The 14,423-nt window shown below is 42.3% G+C and overlaps 1 protein-coding gene across 1 annotated transcript; it reads left to right on the plus strand.

Moving 5' to 3' along the window:
* Nucleotides 1-4,418: 4,418 nt before the first annotated feature.
* Nucleotides 4,419-13,579, plus strand: LOC123444391 (nuclear pore complex protein NUP85). Its single transcript, XM_045121084.1, has 18 exons — nt 4,419-4,915; nt 5,635-5,737; nt 5,837-5,947; nt 6,055-6,138; nt 6,337-6,408; nt 6,480-6,536; nt 7,670-7,789; nt 9,565-9,765; nt 10,416-10,526; nt 10,613-10,650; nt 10,738-10,894; nt 11,795-11,896; nt 11,976-12,032; nt 12,209-12,355; nt 12,495-12,565; nt 12,656-12,743; nt 12,917-12,973; nt 13,093-13,579. Exons 1-18 carry the CDS (start codon nt 4,494-4,496, stop codon nt 13,288-13,290), a joined length of 2,196 nt encoding a protein of 731 aa, XP_044977019.1. The 5' UTR covers nt 4,419-4,493; the 3' UTR covers nt 13,291-13,579.
* Nucleotides 13,580-14,423: the final 844 nt, after the last annotated feature.

Genomic DNA, 14,423 nt, shown 5'->3' on the forward strand with positions numbered 1-14,423 from the left:
CCTCCTAATGATGTGATCCCGTTATCAAATGACAACTCATGTCTATGGATAGGAAACCATGACCATCTTTGATCAACGAGCTAGTCCTTTAGAGACTCATTAGGAACAATGTGTTGTTTATGTATCCACACATGTATTTGAGTTTCCTATCAATACAATTCTAACATGGATAATAAACGATTATCATGAACAAGGTAATATAATAATAACCACTTTATTATTGCCTCTAGGGCATATTCCAACAACCCCATCAAGGCTTATGGACGCGCTTGAACACGCCCGGTCAGTCCGTCACGTGGGATGCGACCACATCCCGGACCACCTTTTTATTTTCTTTATTCATTCTTTTCTTTTTTCTATTCCTATTCACAAATCACGTACAAGTGACCGAACATACGAGGAAGAAAATTAAAAATGTGGCTACGCAGACAAAAAAATAGGGGACGCACCCGGTCACTGACCGGGCGCGTCCGTCGTTTAGAGGTTATATTTGTTATGTACAATTGTAGAGGGCATCTCCAACAAACGCGCGCAAGCATGGCACACTAAATTTTATTTATAGTGCATGCAACGTCCGTTTTTGCGCCCGAGTAGGCAGTTGCTTCACCAAGCGTTGCAATTTTTAATGCGGCAACGTGCCGCTTGAGCACGCGCTGTAAATCAAGCGTGCGCCCAGCCGGTGCATAAACAACACATACAAGATGATCTCAAAAATCCAAAATATGTAAAGTTCGCACAAACAAGATGACCACAAGCAAGTTCATGACAAAAAGTTCACACAAACGAATTAAACATGAACAATCATTCCTCATCTTCTTCCTCCTCGTTGGCCTCTTCCGATTTGTCCGTTCCTTCTTCCGATTGTTCATCCTTTTGTTTGTCCTCTCCTTCATTGGGAAGTCGAACGGTGTTTGCACTATCAACAAAGGCATCATGCGAAGGCATGTGGGGCACACCGGAAGCTCCCATGCCAGTATGCCACCCATGCCTCCCGTAGGTGCTCCCATGCCTCCCATGAGAGACACAAAACTCATGTCTCTCATTGAGCACCCATGAAAGCCCCTATGCCTCTGATGCCACCCATGATAGCTCCAAAGCCTCCCATGGAAGCTCCATGCCTCCCATGAAAGCTCCCATACATCTCATGGGTGCTCGCATGCCTCACATGAAAGCTCCCATGCCTTCCATGGGTGCTCCTATGCCACCCATGGGTGCTCCCATGTCTCCCATGCCTCCCATGGGTGCTCCCATGCCTCACATGACTTCCATGCACATCATTCTTTTTTGCATCAAGATTTGATCACGACAAAGGTTGATGTACTCCTTTTGCCTCTCATCGAAGTTGGATGTGTCCATGAAGAACAAGTACTTCTCCCATTCCAATAATCTTGCTTTCTCCTCCATGGCCATTTTTTTTCTCCTCAAATGCCACTTTCCTCTCCTCTTCTACCACTCTCCTCTCCTCGGTCGTCGAATCTTGGCTCCTTGCCACCCTCTCCTCGTTTGCTTCCTTTCTTGCCTTCACAATAGCCTCCATAACACTCTTTATCTCTTCATCTCCTCCTCCCTTCTTCTTCTTATTCTTCTTCTTCTTTTTCTTCTTCTTCTTCTTCTTCTTCTTCTTCTTCTTCTTCTTCTTTTTCTTCTTCTTCTTCTTCTTCTTCTTCTTCTTCTTCTTCTTCTTCTTCTTCTTCTTCTTCTTCTTATCTTTTGCTAGTTTCTCTCCTTATGGTCTTATGGGCTTCGAGGCAACCGTGTTTGGTGTAGGCTCCTCTTGCCGCCATCACTTGGTGCCTCATTGTCATCATCATCCAAATCAATATTTGCATTATTCTTGTCTTCACGTTTTTTTCCATTTCTCTTGATCCTTCAACACCTCGTAGCAATGGGGCAATACAAATGCTCTCCCTTTCTTCACCTTGCCTTTCCTGGTCTTCTTCTCTTCTCCTCGAAACAAGTTTTGTGCAATGTTGAGCTACAAATAGAAGAACAAGTTATCACTAGAAACACAAAAGATGAAGCATGAACACAAGATGCATGGGAGGCATTGGAAATGGCACTCGCCCTATCTCTATCATTAGTGACACTTGGGTTTATCTTGTCAACCGCCGTCATTGCCGTCGCCCACTTTTGACAATCTTTGTTGATCGTCGACCACCGGGACCGAAGAGATCTTTGGGTGCACTCAATTCCACTCTTATTGTATGTGTCAAAGAACTCCTTCATACGAAGCCAATATGTATCTCTAGTTTGATCCGTTCCAACAGTGGGATCCATAGACACATTCAACCATGTGTTGCAAAGCAATTTGTCTTCATCGACGGTGTAGTTAGAAGCCCTTCCTTTCGATGCACCGATCAAACCCTCACCCTCATCATCCTCTTCATATTCGTCTTCATCAACTTCATTGGGTTGAGACCAATTGTTGGCATCAACACCCATAGTCAACATATATGGGTCATCATTAAAACTACAAAGTAATATGACAAAGGAAAACTAAATCAATCTACATATGTGCACATTTGTCAACAACAACAAAACAAAAACAAAAAATATACCTTCGAGCATTTCATCGAGCACTATGTGTGCATCGGCCACCGGCACAACAAATTGCAAGGTTTCCGGCGCTTCGGGCGACGAAGGCGCATCATGCCTCACTCATGCCTTTCTTCTTTATCACCGCTTTCCTCTTCTTTTGGGACGCTTTCGCTGTCGCGATCGCGCTCGTGGTGGCCGCTGTGGTTCGTTTGGAGGCGGAGCTCCGTGGCGCGGCCGCCGTCGACGTGACGCCACCTTGCGCGCTCGTCCGGGGCGGCATGGAGAGCCCGTGCGCGAGGCCGTTGTTCGGAGGGCGGAGATCAAGCCCGTGCTAGGGTATGTGACGACGACGGAGAGGTCGCGCATGTATGCAGGGGTTAGGGGAATGTCGGAGCGCCCGTCCATGGCCGAAGGTCGTCAGTGGCGGCGCAGGAAGAGGCGAAAGCGGGTGTGGGCGGAGAGTTCAACGACAGTTGGTCGCTTCGTGCCCGATTTCTTTCTGTCGCGCGGCAGCGGACGCCCGAAAAAAACAGCGTGCAATGCCGTTTTGTTCGTCGCGTTGAGTGATTTTTAGCACGCGTGATTTTTGCGTGTGTGCTGAAGCTACCGATTCGATCGCGCGCTAAAATTTTATTTTTTCAGTGCACGACTTATTTAACGTCTTTGTTAGAGATGTTCTAAGGCTGTGCTTGGGATACTTTTTTTTTTGCAGAATATATACGTGTAAAACAAATACACACCTCTACCCATTGGTTTAGTTTTCTGTCGGTTTTATACTTGTGAGACCCTGCTTGAAAATGTAATAGCTTACGGAGGTATTATATTGTTCACAACTATAAAAACCGACTGAAAACTAAACAGATGGATAGAGGTGTGTATTTGTTTTACACGTGTAAGGAGAGCTTGAACGGTATAATCTTTACCTACTAATAAAGCAAATAGTGCTTCTTCCGTACGTCATCCAAATTGCCCTTAGAGTTGACTAAAATTACCCACCAATGCCACCTATAAGTCATAAAAAACGTTTTAAATAGGAAAATCTCCGGACTGGGCCGACCCATGTAGGCACCTCCTATATTACGCTCTGGGCGTTGGAAAAAGATACAACACACCTGTTTGGGCCGGCCCATGCGTGGGCTCCTGTTTTTTTAGTTTAGTTTTTTATTTTTCTTTTCAGTTACATTTTGTTTTTCTACTTTAAATAATTTAGAACTTCAAACAACTTTTCTCAAATTTAAGAAACTGAGAATTTCAAAATAAAATATTCAAAAAAACATATTTTTTTTGTAAATTCAAAAACTACTCAGGAGTTTTGAAAAATGTTTGCATATAAAAAAATGTTTAAACTTTGAGAAAATGTCCATAAAATAAAAAAGTCAACAATTTTAAACAAAAGTCCATGTAAAAAATCTTAAAAACAGTTCGTGCCTCTGTTTTTAGTCACATTTTTTATTTTCATTTTTCTGTTCCATTTTTTAGTTTAGAACTTTGAAAAACTTTTGCAATTTATAAAACTGGGAATATTGAAATAAAAGTTTGAAGAAAATATAAAATGTTTGTGAATTCAAAAAATGGTCAGGATTTTTGTAAAAATATTCGCATATTCAGAGAAATGTTCATAATTTTGAGAACAATGTTGGTGAAAACAATAAAAATCCATGATTTTGAAAAAAAGTTTGTGTGTTATTTTTTGAGTGCAATTGAAAAAAATGTTTACTAACTCAGAAAATGTTCATGCATTTCAAGAAATGTCCTAAAATTTTAAAGACAAAATATGATCAGCATCATTAAAAATTATATTTTTTTTCTCCTGTTGCAAGGCACGGGTTCTTTTGCTAGTACGTATTACATCTGTAAAAACAAAACGAGTTTCCGCCTAAACCTTTCCTCCCGACGCCGCCCCAAATCCTCCCCGCCGCCCCTCCCACCAAAACCCTAGCTCTTGCTCGCTGGCGATGCCGGGCATGCCGGCCGACAGCGGGGGCGCCATCGTCCGTTTCTCGGGGGAACCAAAGCACGCGGCGTCGGCACCGCCTGTGCGGCCCATCCGCCACGGCGTGCCGCCGCCCATCTCCCGCGTCTACATCTCCTGGTCAAGCGGCAACCTCCTGCAGGTCGCCTGCCTACGGCCTCCGAATCCGGAGGAAGGCGCCGGCCGCGGCGCGGAGGAGGTTGCCGGGAGCGTGGTAGAGGTGAACCTCGGCGTCGGCGCTGGCAATGGCGGCGCGGAGGTCGAGGGGGAGGTCGATGATGCGGAGATGCGGCGGATCGAGTACGGTTCAGTACCGGCCTTCGCGCTGCTGCAGAGCAGGAAGAACGCCCTCGCAGATGCTGCTGCTATGCAGCACATGCACTCGGTCTCAGAGCACGCGGAATGGTGAGCATTTTCCTCTTCATGTGTGCTCTGCTAAATGCAATTCAGTTTCGATTTTAGGTATCGATTTGAGTACCAATTGTAACTGTGAGCTCTATTTTACATTTCTCATGGTTCAGAGGTCCAAATTGCTTAAGTTTATTTCACAAGTTATATGCTTATATAGGAAACGGGCATTACATCTCTATTCTATATCTTTAACTTTGGCAACATATGTTAAAATTGTAACGACTTTGGCAGTTATCCATGTGCAATAGAAGCTAAAGTTGTACCTCTCGACGTCCATTCTGAATTCTGATGCATATATTCATCATGCCTGCAAAATAAACCTTACTGGGCAGTCGTATCACAGGAACACATTGCCAGTTACTGTAAAACTAGACAATGCCCCGCACGTTGTTGCGGGAATATTTTGCAATATATTTCAAAGATATTGATTTTATGGAAATAAGAATATCAGAGAAAAAATATTAGAGCTACAACTAAAAAAATATATGGTTTATTGTATTTTTGTAAATTATTTATTAAATATGTCATGCATGCTTGCATGTTGAGGTGAACCTTTTCCTATGACTCATTGAATGTTGGAGTGGGTCTTTTTCTAGTGCATGTTGCTTGATGAGGTGTCATGCTTGCATGTTGAGAGAAATAGATTAGTGGGGGCTAACTATTTATATATAAAAGATCTGCTCTTGTTCTCATTGATTTCATTTTTTGATCAGGTGGCAATATGTGCTCGAATACAGCAAAACCATCGGTAATCTTCTTGGCAATCCAGATTCTCTTCCTGCTTTCATGATTGAAGACCCGAGGGCAATTCTTAAGGTGACTGTCTATATGAGTTACACTGCTTTCTTATCATTTAGGTTCACTTAATTTTTTATTGTTTCCAGTAAGGAGTAATTGCTATATTTTAATTTACAGGTTAGAGAGAAGCCTACTAGTTTAAAGGCTGCCTGGGAATTGTTGGAGATATTCTATGTTGACAAAGAGTTACACAGCTGGCTTCCGGAGCGACTCGTTGATTGGTTAGCTGTAATGCCCCTTCTGTCATCAATTGCCTTGTTATACCTTATCAAGTCCTATTTACTGTCAGAATGCCTGGGCTTATATCTCTCTTCCTCTTCCTCTTTCGGTATTAGGATTACGACAGCCTCTTGACCAAGACGGATGGCACGGTGTATTGCAAGCTCAATAATTTCCAAAAAAAGCTAATCAACCTGCAGGTTGATTCTTCTTTTCTGTATGATAGTATATGGGGGACAGTCTCGTATACAAACTTTAATAACTGACCACACTGTGTTGACTGGATGCTCTGTTATATTTTATCTATTTACTTCTGTTAATATATATTACTTCCACGGTCCAACCCTTGCACCTTAGTATTGGTTATAGTGAACTGACAATAAGAGGTCTTTTTGTAGATTGTTGAAAATGATGATGATTACTGGAATGGATTATCGGCAGCACTGTCAGTTGGATGGCTTGATGTCGTGGTATGTCTACATGTTTTGCACGTTTTTCACTCTTGTGTGTAGCTTTCCATCTGAAGTTGCTTTCCTTGCAGGTGAATATGCTACGTTTTCATGGATCATACCAATTGGATCAGATGGACAACCGTGAGGTACTTAGGTTGTTGCTACTTTCAGGCTATTAGTGATTTCTTTGTCACTTTGTCAGTGATGTTGATACAACAACAACAACAACAACAACAACAACCAAGCCTTTCAGTCCCAAACAAGTTGGGGTAGGCTAGAGTTGAAACCCATAAGATCTCGAAGCCAAGTCATGGCTCTGGAACGTGGATGGCTAACTTCCACGCACCCCTGTCCATGGCTAAGTCTTTGTCGATATTCCAAACCTTCAGGTCTCTCTTAACGGACTCCTCCCATGTCAAGTTTGGTCTACCACGACCCCTCTTAACATTCTCAGCACGCTTTATCCGTCCGCTATGCACCGGCGCTTCCGGTGGCCTCCGTTGAATATGTCCAAACCATCTGAGTGATGTTGATCTTGCAAATAAAATATCATTCTGGTGTGATTTAAGGGCTTAGATCATCGTTAATTTCCCAAGTATTGCCCTTTTTGCCTTCTTTTACCAAATTAGAATTTAAAACTACCCAGATTTTCAAATGCAGAATTATAATGGAAAATGAATACTCCGTTTGTCCCTTTTGTTATTTTTTTCTGTTAAGTTCATGTGGTTCAGCTATTACAGCTAATGCAGTTACATTATATTGTTGGCCATGTACATTTAAATGTTTAATCCTATTTAAAATATTGAACAGTAGCCTAGAAATAGTACACTCCCACCGCCCTCCTGTCGATAAAGCTATTATGAAGAGAACAATTAAGTGGCAATGATACGCGGATCTGTTCTAATGCATAATTTTGTTAACATGATTGTGGGAAGAGAGGGACCTGTAATGCAAGGACTAGTAATTTCTCTGGTCTGTTTTGGGATTTGACTTACTTTCATATTTTGCTTGAATAATTTTGATTCATGAACAAGATACAACGAAAAAGTTACTCTGCTATATTTTCCTGATTCATACTTTGATTTTGATACCACTTGTGCTAATTTACTTGAGGTTATCACTCGGACATAGTATTTTGTTTATGCCTTTGCAAGTTATTTCTATATAGGGCATGTATTTCCTTGTAGCTTTGACGACATGATATAAAATTGTCTGCTGTCAGTATGTTGTATGCACAACTAACCCTAACATAAACGGCTTTTGTCCTTGGGTTCATCAGACAGAAAACGGGTTGGTTGAGGCTGTTGCAGTTCTTGTCTCAACCATGCCGCGCATGAGACCGGATTTACCAAAGGGTAAATTAGGCCAGTGCTGTAAAACAAGACCTGATTTCATCAAGGTATGCTTTATTAATGTTGCCATCTTTTCGAGCACTTACCATTGCTTCTGTATCCTTATGGAAGTTGCATAGATCTAAGCCACTAATGACATGATCATTTTTTGCCCTATGCTTGCAAAATCATAACAATGTTAATTAACCTGTTATTACCCTCATTGCTGCTGCACATTACAAGCTATGCCTTGCATGACCACCATGATGACCAGTTATTGCTGCTCATGACAGTGCCTCAGTACCACAATGTTATACTTCTGCCTTCTCATGTTCAATTTCCACATGATGGTGCTGCTTGTACCGTCAGGTACCAGCATCTCTACTTGCTATGCTGCCAAACTTATTTTGCATTTTTTGTTTTTACTGTTTGCAAGTGAGTTGCTCGTGCATTTGGCTCCCTCTTCACTACTTGCTGCTGCTTCCTTGGGACTTGCATTGTGCCCACTGTTGAAGTATGAGTTCATTACCACCTTTCCTCAATATCTAAATGTCTGGCAAACTGGTTTGTGCATGAAAGTTTATAGTATCAGCAATAAAAGCGACCTAGCAAGCACTGAATACAAAAAGTTCCAGTCCATGTCATAGGCCTGAGGGAGCCTATATGTGGGGGTTGAGTATTAAGACCCTGTTCGCATCCTCTCCGCTTCTCAAGTGCGCTCCCGGAGCGGACGGAGCGGCGCCGAACTGCACGGGCTCCTCGGAGTAAAAAAAAGCGGAGCAGAACAGCAAGCAGTTCATTTTTCATGGAGTGGCTAAAACTGAACTTCACGGACTCTGCGGAGTCAGAAATACTGGAGCAGATTAGGTGGGGTGGAGAGATTCTGAAAGGGCTCTAAGTATGAGTATATTTCTCACCGTTTGTCACTAGCTTTAACTTTTGGGAGAACTGATTGTTGCTCGGAACTCATTATCCACCGAGGTTCAAGGCGAATTATGGGGGACAACTCTATAAATGGTCTGAAAAACACAAATACTTGCTGGGGGTGTCATGTCTGTATCGGATACCATATCCCACATGGATTTGTCCTCGATACATATCGAGGGAGCATCACCTGATTAAGCATTAAAAGGAACGAGTTTTAATCCCGATACCTCACAGGTATGTTTCCGATACGGCCCAGCCTAATAAGTCACATATGTCTCAACCCTACCTGTAGCGAAACCCATCCCCGATCTCTTTCTCTCCCGGATCCAAATTGTCACAACCTAACAACCAAAACAACTATCCAAAACACACTACCATAGCTCGGAAAGCCCCAAAAACAAAACACAAAGGAAAACGAATGCAGCTGTCTCCCATAGCCCTGTCTTCAAAATCTATCCTGAATCCATCCTCTGAAGCTGCATAGCGAGGCTCTGGATCTTATCTTGCATGCCCCCCACCTCCCAGGTCGTCCTTCTGGCGAAAGACAACAACACCCTGCATGGTGGCGTTGCTGATTGGTCAGGGCACATCTTTTAATGTGGCACATATGCTCTTTTATTGGAATTTCACGCCTGCTTTTGGTACCCTTAGATGCAATTCTTGTGCCCTTAATGGTAATATGCCACATGGTTCAAAGTGAAATATGTGATTCCTTTCTGATACTTCTAATTGAAACGGTTTTACCTTGTTACTCATCTGTGAAACTGGGGCGTACTGGTTGGGTTTGGTGAAATTGTTATGTCAATTACCCATAGTCATTCTTTTTTGCCTTCATAAGCTTTAAACTTATGTGTTGAGAAAAAGTTGTCCCAGTTGAAGTTCACAGAAAGATTTGATGAGTTACTTGTATTTGCAGACATGGGAAAAATGGCGAGGTCAAGTAAGTAAACTGGAGTGCAGTGCATTTTGGATTCAGTGCAGTCACCAAAAAACTCGTGATGGTTTGAAGAATCTGCTTCACATCATGTTGGGAAATATAAAGGACCTCACTGCTGCTACTTCCCATTGGCTGGAACTATTCGCTTCTCATTTTCTTTATATAAGACCATTTACGGTGGTTCGTCTCATACCCATGCACTTGCCTCTTGTATTGTCAGTTCTAATGCTTTGTGGTTCATTTGCTTGAGTAACTTTTCAGTTTTCCTAAATACTTCTGTGACATTCCTTGATTTACAATGCTTGTGTAAAGATGTGCCAGATGCCCTTATTTTCCCTATTACCGAAGGTTTTGCATGCAGTTTCCTCCCACGATTCTTAGTTTCATGATTGCTATTAGTGCAACCCCTTGTCGACAAGATCATTTATAATTGAACGTGTGCTCTGATTTGTTACATTACCCCAGGACCCATTGTATGAATGTCACCACCCCCTCTAAACAATGCCCAGTTATTATGGCTGCTTAGAGCTCTCACTGTCACAGTTCTACTGGCTGGGGCCTAGGACACAACAACTGCATCTAGCCAGCCTGGGCTCGAGTCCTCGTCTTCCTTAGAATGAAAAGCTGGGGAATGTGGTCACACCCCTCGGTTTCATTCTTTTATTATGGTTATTGCTTTTGAATTATTGTGCAATAATTTGCGCTTTTAAGATGGCGGAATATTTACCCTGATTGAATTTCCTGAAACCTCTTACCTCTCGTATGATGCAACAGTTAGTTTTTACTTTGTGCAACAGTTGGCTTTTTCTCTAAAATCTGCATTGTTTCAGGGCTTTGAAGGGATGCATCACTTAGCACAGAAATGCATACAACTTAAGCCGTCTTTCGACACTAATGGATTAACAGGCCTCCTTAATGGAATCCTATCAGAAAATCCAGAGGTTGGCATGCAACATTATCCTGGCAGACTCCATATGACCCTTGTCTTCCCTTTGTTGGCGATGTAACATTTCTTTTCCATGGTCAGGTTGTCTTGGCGGAATGCACAACAAAATTTGGACCTTGGTAAATGGACAATCCGTTATTTATTTTCTATCTACTGTCAATATTGAAACGCTGTGGCCTAATAGATTTTGCCATCTGTGACAACAGGATGGTTGCACACGGTATGGAGCTGTTGGCAGCTGATAATGACTATGCAGATATTATGCTGCATGAAGAGCGGCCTAACTTTGGTGGCATAAGCATAGAAGAACTGCACCGGCTAGTCTACGCTCAAGTTCTGTGTTCTCATTCTTTAACTTGGCAGGTGAGTTTTATGCACTCAATGCACTACCAAATAACCAGATCAGCTTCTGTTCTGTGGTTTAAATATTGAGAAAGGTCATTTTCTATGAGTAAACGGTCCAAACTCAATTTCAAGAAAAAACTATCTCGCCTCTGGCCAAAAGTAGTGAAAATGGTCCATTTTGAAACTTGAACTATTGTGCTTGGTGTGACTTGAACCCCAAACTTTCAAACTGTCTATTAAATCCTGAACTTTCTAAACCATTGGAATCAAACCATAGACCGATTTTGAAAAATGGTTTTCTATTAGTCTTCTAAAAAAGTATGAAAACAATTCATAGATACTCAATTTTCGTATGTCATGTGCAAAGTAACGGGAGAAATTAATTTTCGTATCCAATGAGTATCCCCACAGCATCCCTGTTTTTTCTAAGTCAGGAAAAGGGGGATACTTGGGAATATGTGTAACCTGGCGTATCCCTGTGTCACCTGCTTACTGCATGGGGTTACAGCTGACCCAGCCGTATTGGTGCTTTCTAGTTTGCACATTTTTTGGAAACAGCAAAATGTAAAACCACTATCTAAAACTGGGGTAGGGTTGAAGTTAAATGGTATTAGAAAGCTCAGCGTTTAATATATGGATGGTTTCATAGTTCAGGGCTTTATCGGACTTTTAGCCATGGTTCAGGGTTTTACAATAGACTTCTTTCCTGAATAACATTCTGAGGTATGTGGGTCCAAGTGTTCTAGTGTATGTATGGGTACTGTGTAGTTTGCTACCATCCGTTGTCCACTTTGTTGTATAGAATATCAGATGTATACAACCGATGTTGTCTATTAATGATGTTGTCTATTTATATGATAGGCGAATGTCTTATTTTAATACTGTTGGTAATGGCCATCTTGCATGTTTGGTACTCAGATCGCACCGACTTATCTGTCCTCGTGTCTAAACCAAGGTCTAGGTCTGCTGGAGATTCTACTCCTCAAGCAACCCATACAAGATAACCGTCTAGTGCTGAAGGTACGTTTATTCAACTTGATATTTACTTGTTGTGTTTCTGTACTTTTGTTCGTCACCTTAAACTCGTTTCTGTGAGCAGACTTTGGAACTTTGTCGTTTGTATGAACTGGAGGATGTTGGTACGAACATCATGAAGGTAAAATGTGGTTGGTAATAACGCGTAACTTTTTTTTTAAGATAAACACATTTTTTCATGAGCATCTCGGGTTTTAAAATGGCTTATCCTTCAACTAAGTATTCAAACTTAACTTTGGATTTCTGTATTTAACTGGCACAAAATGTCCTATCTAGTAACTTCTTTTTCTGTTTTAGATTGCAGGCATTTACCATTGGAAGCATGGTAGAAAAGGAACTGGGGTTTACTGGTTTCAGCAAGCTCATGATAAAGTACGACTTGATAGAATTGCTCAACAATTATTTGAACGCATTGGGAAGTCAGTTGCAGATGATAATTTTAAGGTGCCAAATTCTCCCCTTGTTCTTCCCCTACAATTAGTTTTGTCTTCAGTATTAATCAAGTAAAATGGATCAAAATATGCAGACAATTTAGCAGCTATATTATTCATAACAGTATCTAATAGTGATTTTGCTTGGTCAGCAATGGGAAGGGTTGCTCGAGCTACTAGGTTCAGACATTGGTAGTGCAGGTGGTCTTGAGTTCCTTCACAGGTATTCATTTCTTTTTTGTTTTTTTCATCAAATTATTGTTTCTTTTCTTCCCACAAGTGTCACATCTGCTTAACACATGCTTTTGCAAAGGTACCGGGATTTCAAGAGATCCCTTCAACAGGCACTAGAAGGAAGAACCGGCGAGGCTGCTCGGCAGACCGTGGAGTTTCTTATACAGGTAAAAATGTTCCTGCAGTTCAATACTTCAATTCAATACCACTGGTAGAAGATGTGTAAAATAAGCATGCACTTTGTAGGACAACCGATAATCTATGTTGTCTCCAGGTTTTAGATTTCTGGCGTTAGTTTTTCTTTTTTTCCGTATACGCATGTGATTTTTCTTTTTTGCAGCTAATGAGAAATCCTTCTACACCACAACGTTTCTGGCTGCCCCTTCTACATGACTCAGTAAGCTCATTCAGCGAAGTAGCTTAGCTAAATCATATTTCTTCATCTTACCTTGTACGAATTAGCATTTAAGATGTCTGGAGTTTTGATTCCGTTTTCTGTTGCCACCTTTTCTGCAGGTGAAACTACTTAACTGCAAACCCCACCCTTTATTGAATGTTGCCGAGACGACCTTGTTGCTCAATAAGCTACAAGAACTGTCAATGGCCAAGCTGCGTCCTGACTTCTGCAGTAATCACCTACCAATCCATGCACTGAGCTCTGTCAGGTTGGCCCTGGGATCAAACCTCGCCCGTGCCATTCTTGAAGAAGCTTGAATGCTGTATCTGGTGGAGGATTGGCTCCAGTTTGGTGGCGTTGCTCGGCAGTTACCAGGCTCAGTATTTTGTTGTTGTTGAGAAGAGTTTGAATTCGTTTCGCTCTGGTTCAGCGGCTCTGCCATAGATGTACCATCTATTGTTTTTAGCTTTGGTGATCTCAGCTGTCTGTCGTATTTTATACGAAGCGGGGTGCTCGTGACTGTATCATTGGGTAAAAAACCCGGCATGTTGCTAAAAATCTAGTGTACTCACAGTGAGCCTGTCGAAAAAGAAAGTACAGTGCTTAGCCCGTTGTCACCGGGAGAATGTTCCTTCCTCCAACGTTTCTATAATTGGATAGAGCAAATGGCCTGTGAAAAACCCGGCATGTTGCTAAAAATCTAGTGTACTCACAGTGAGCCTGTTGAAAAAGAAAGTACAGTGCTTGGCCGTTGTCACCGGGAGAATGTTCCTTCCTCCAACGTTTCTATAATTGGCAAAATTGACAAAAATGAACCTTGGGGGGAAATAACTCACGGAGTGACCCCTCGGGAAAAATATGTCACCTGGCTGACCCTTTTGTGTGGCGTTCGACACCTAGGCGCTACACTACACTGTGTGACGCCTAGCCGTTCGGCGCAACACCTCCCGACCATCTGGCAGGGAGGGCCCATCCTCCAGGCCGTGTGACGCCTAAGCCTCAGGCGTCACACATTGTAATGTGTGGCGTCGAACGCTTAGGCGCCACACATTGACTTAACTGGCCACGGGGCAGCCCCCCACCCCCCTCCCCACCCCCTCCTCATTCCCCTCCCCTAGACCCCTCTCCCAGCCACTGGCCCCTCCCTCAAATCCTTCTCTAAATCACCAAATCTGAAGGTTTGGACCGGACATTTGTTGTCCAATCACTCCCCTAAGGTAATCCCCACCTCTCCCCTCATTCTCATTAAAAAAAAAAAATCTTTTGTGGTCTTTTTTTTTTGCAAATTTGAGGAAACCCTAGTTTTTCATGAAATGCGGGATGTATATGATATTGTTGTATTTGTTTGTATGTTAGGATAAGGGGTATGATGGGGTTAGGATTAGGGTTGTTTGGATGTTTGCATTATGGTTGTTTTAGGGTTAGGCTAGGGTTAGGCTATGGTTAGGCT

This window comes from Hordeum vulgare, chromosome 3H (assembly GCF_904849725.1).
Source record: "Hordeum vulgare subsp. vulgare chromosome 3H, MorexV3_pseudomolecules_assembly, whole genome shotgun sequence".
In the NCBI taxonomy this organism is placed as follows: Eukaryota; Viridiplantae; Streptophyta; class Magnoliopsida; order Poales; family Poaceae; genus Hordeum; species Hordeum vulgare.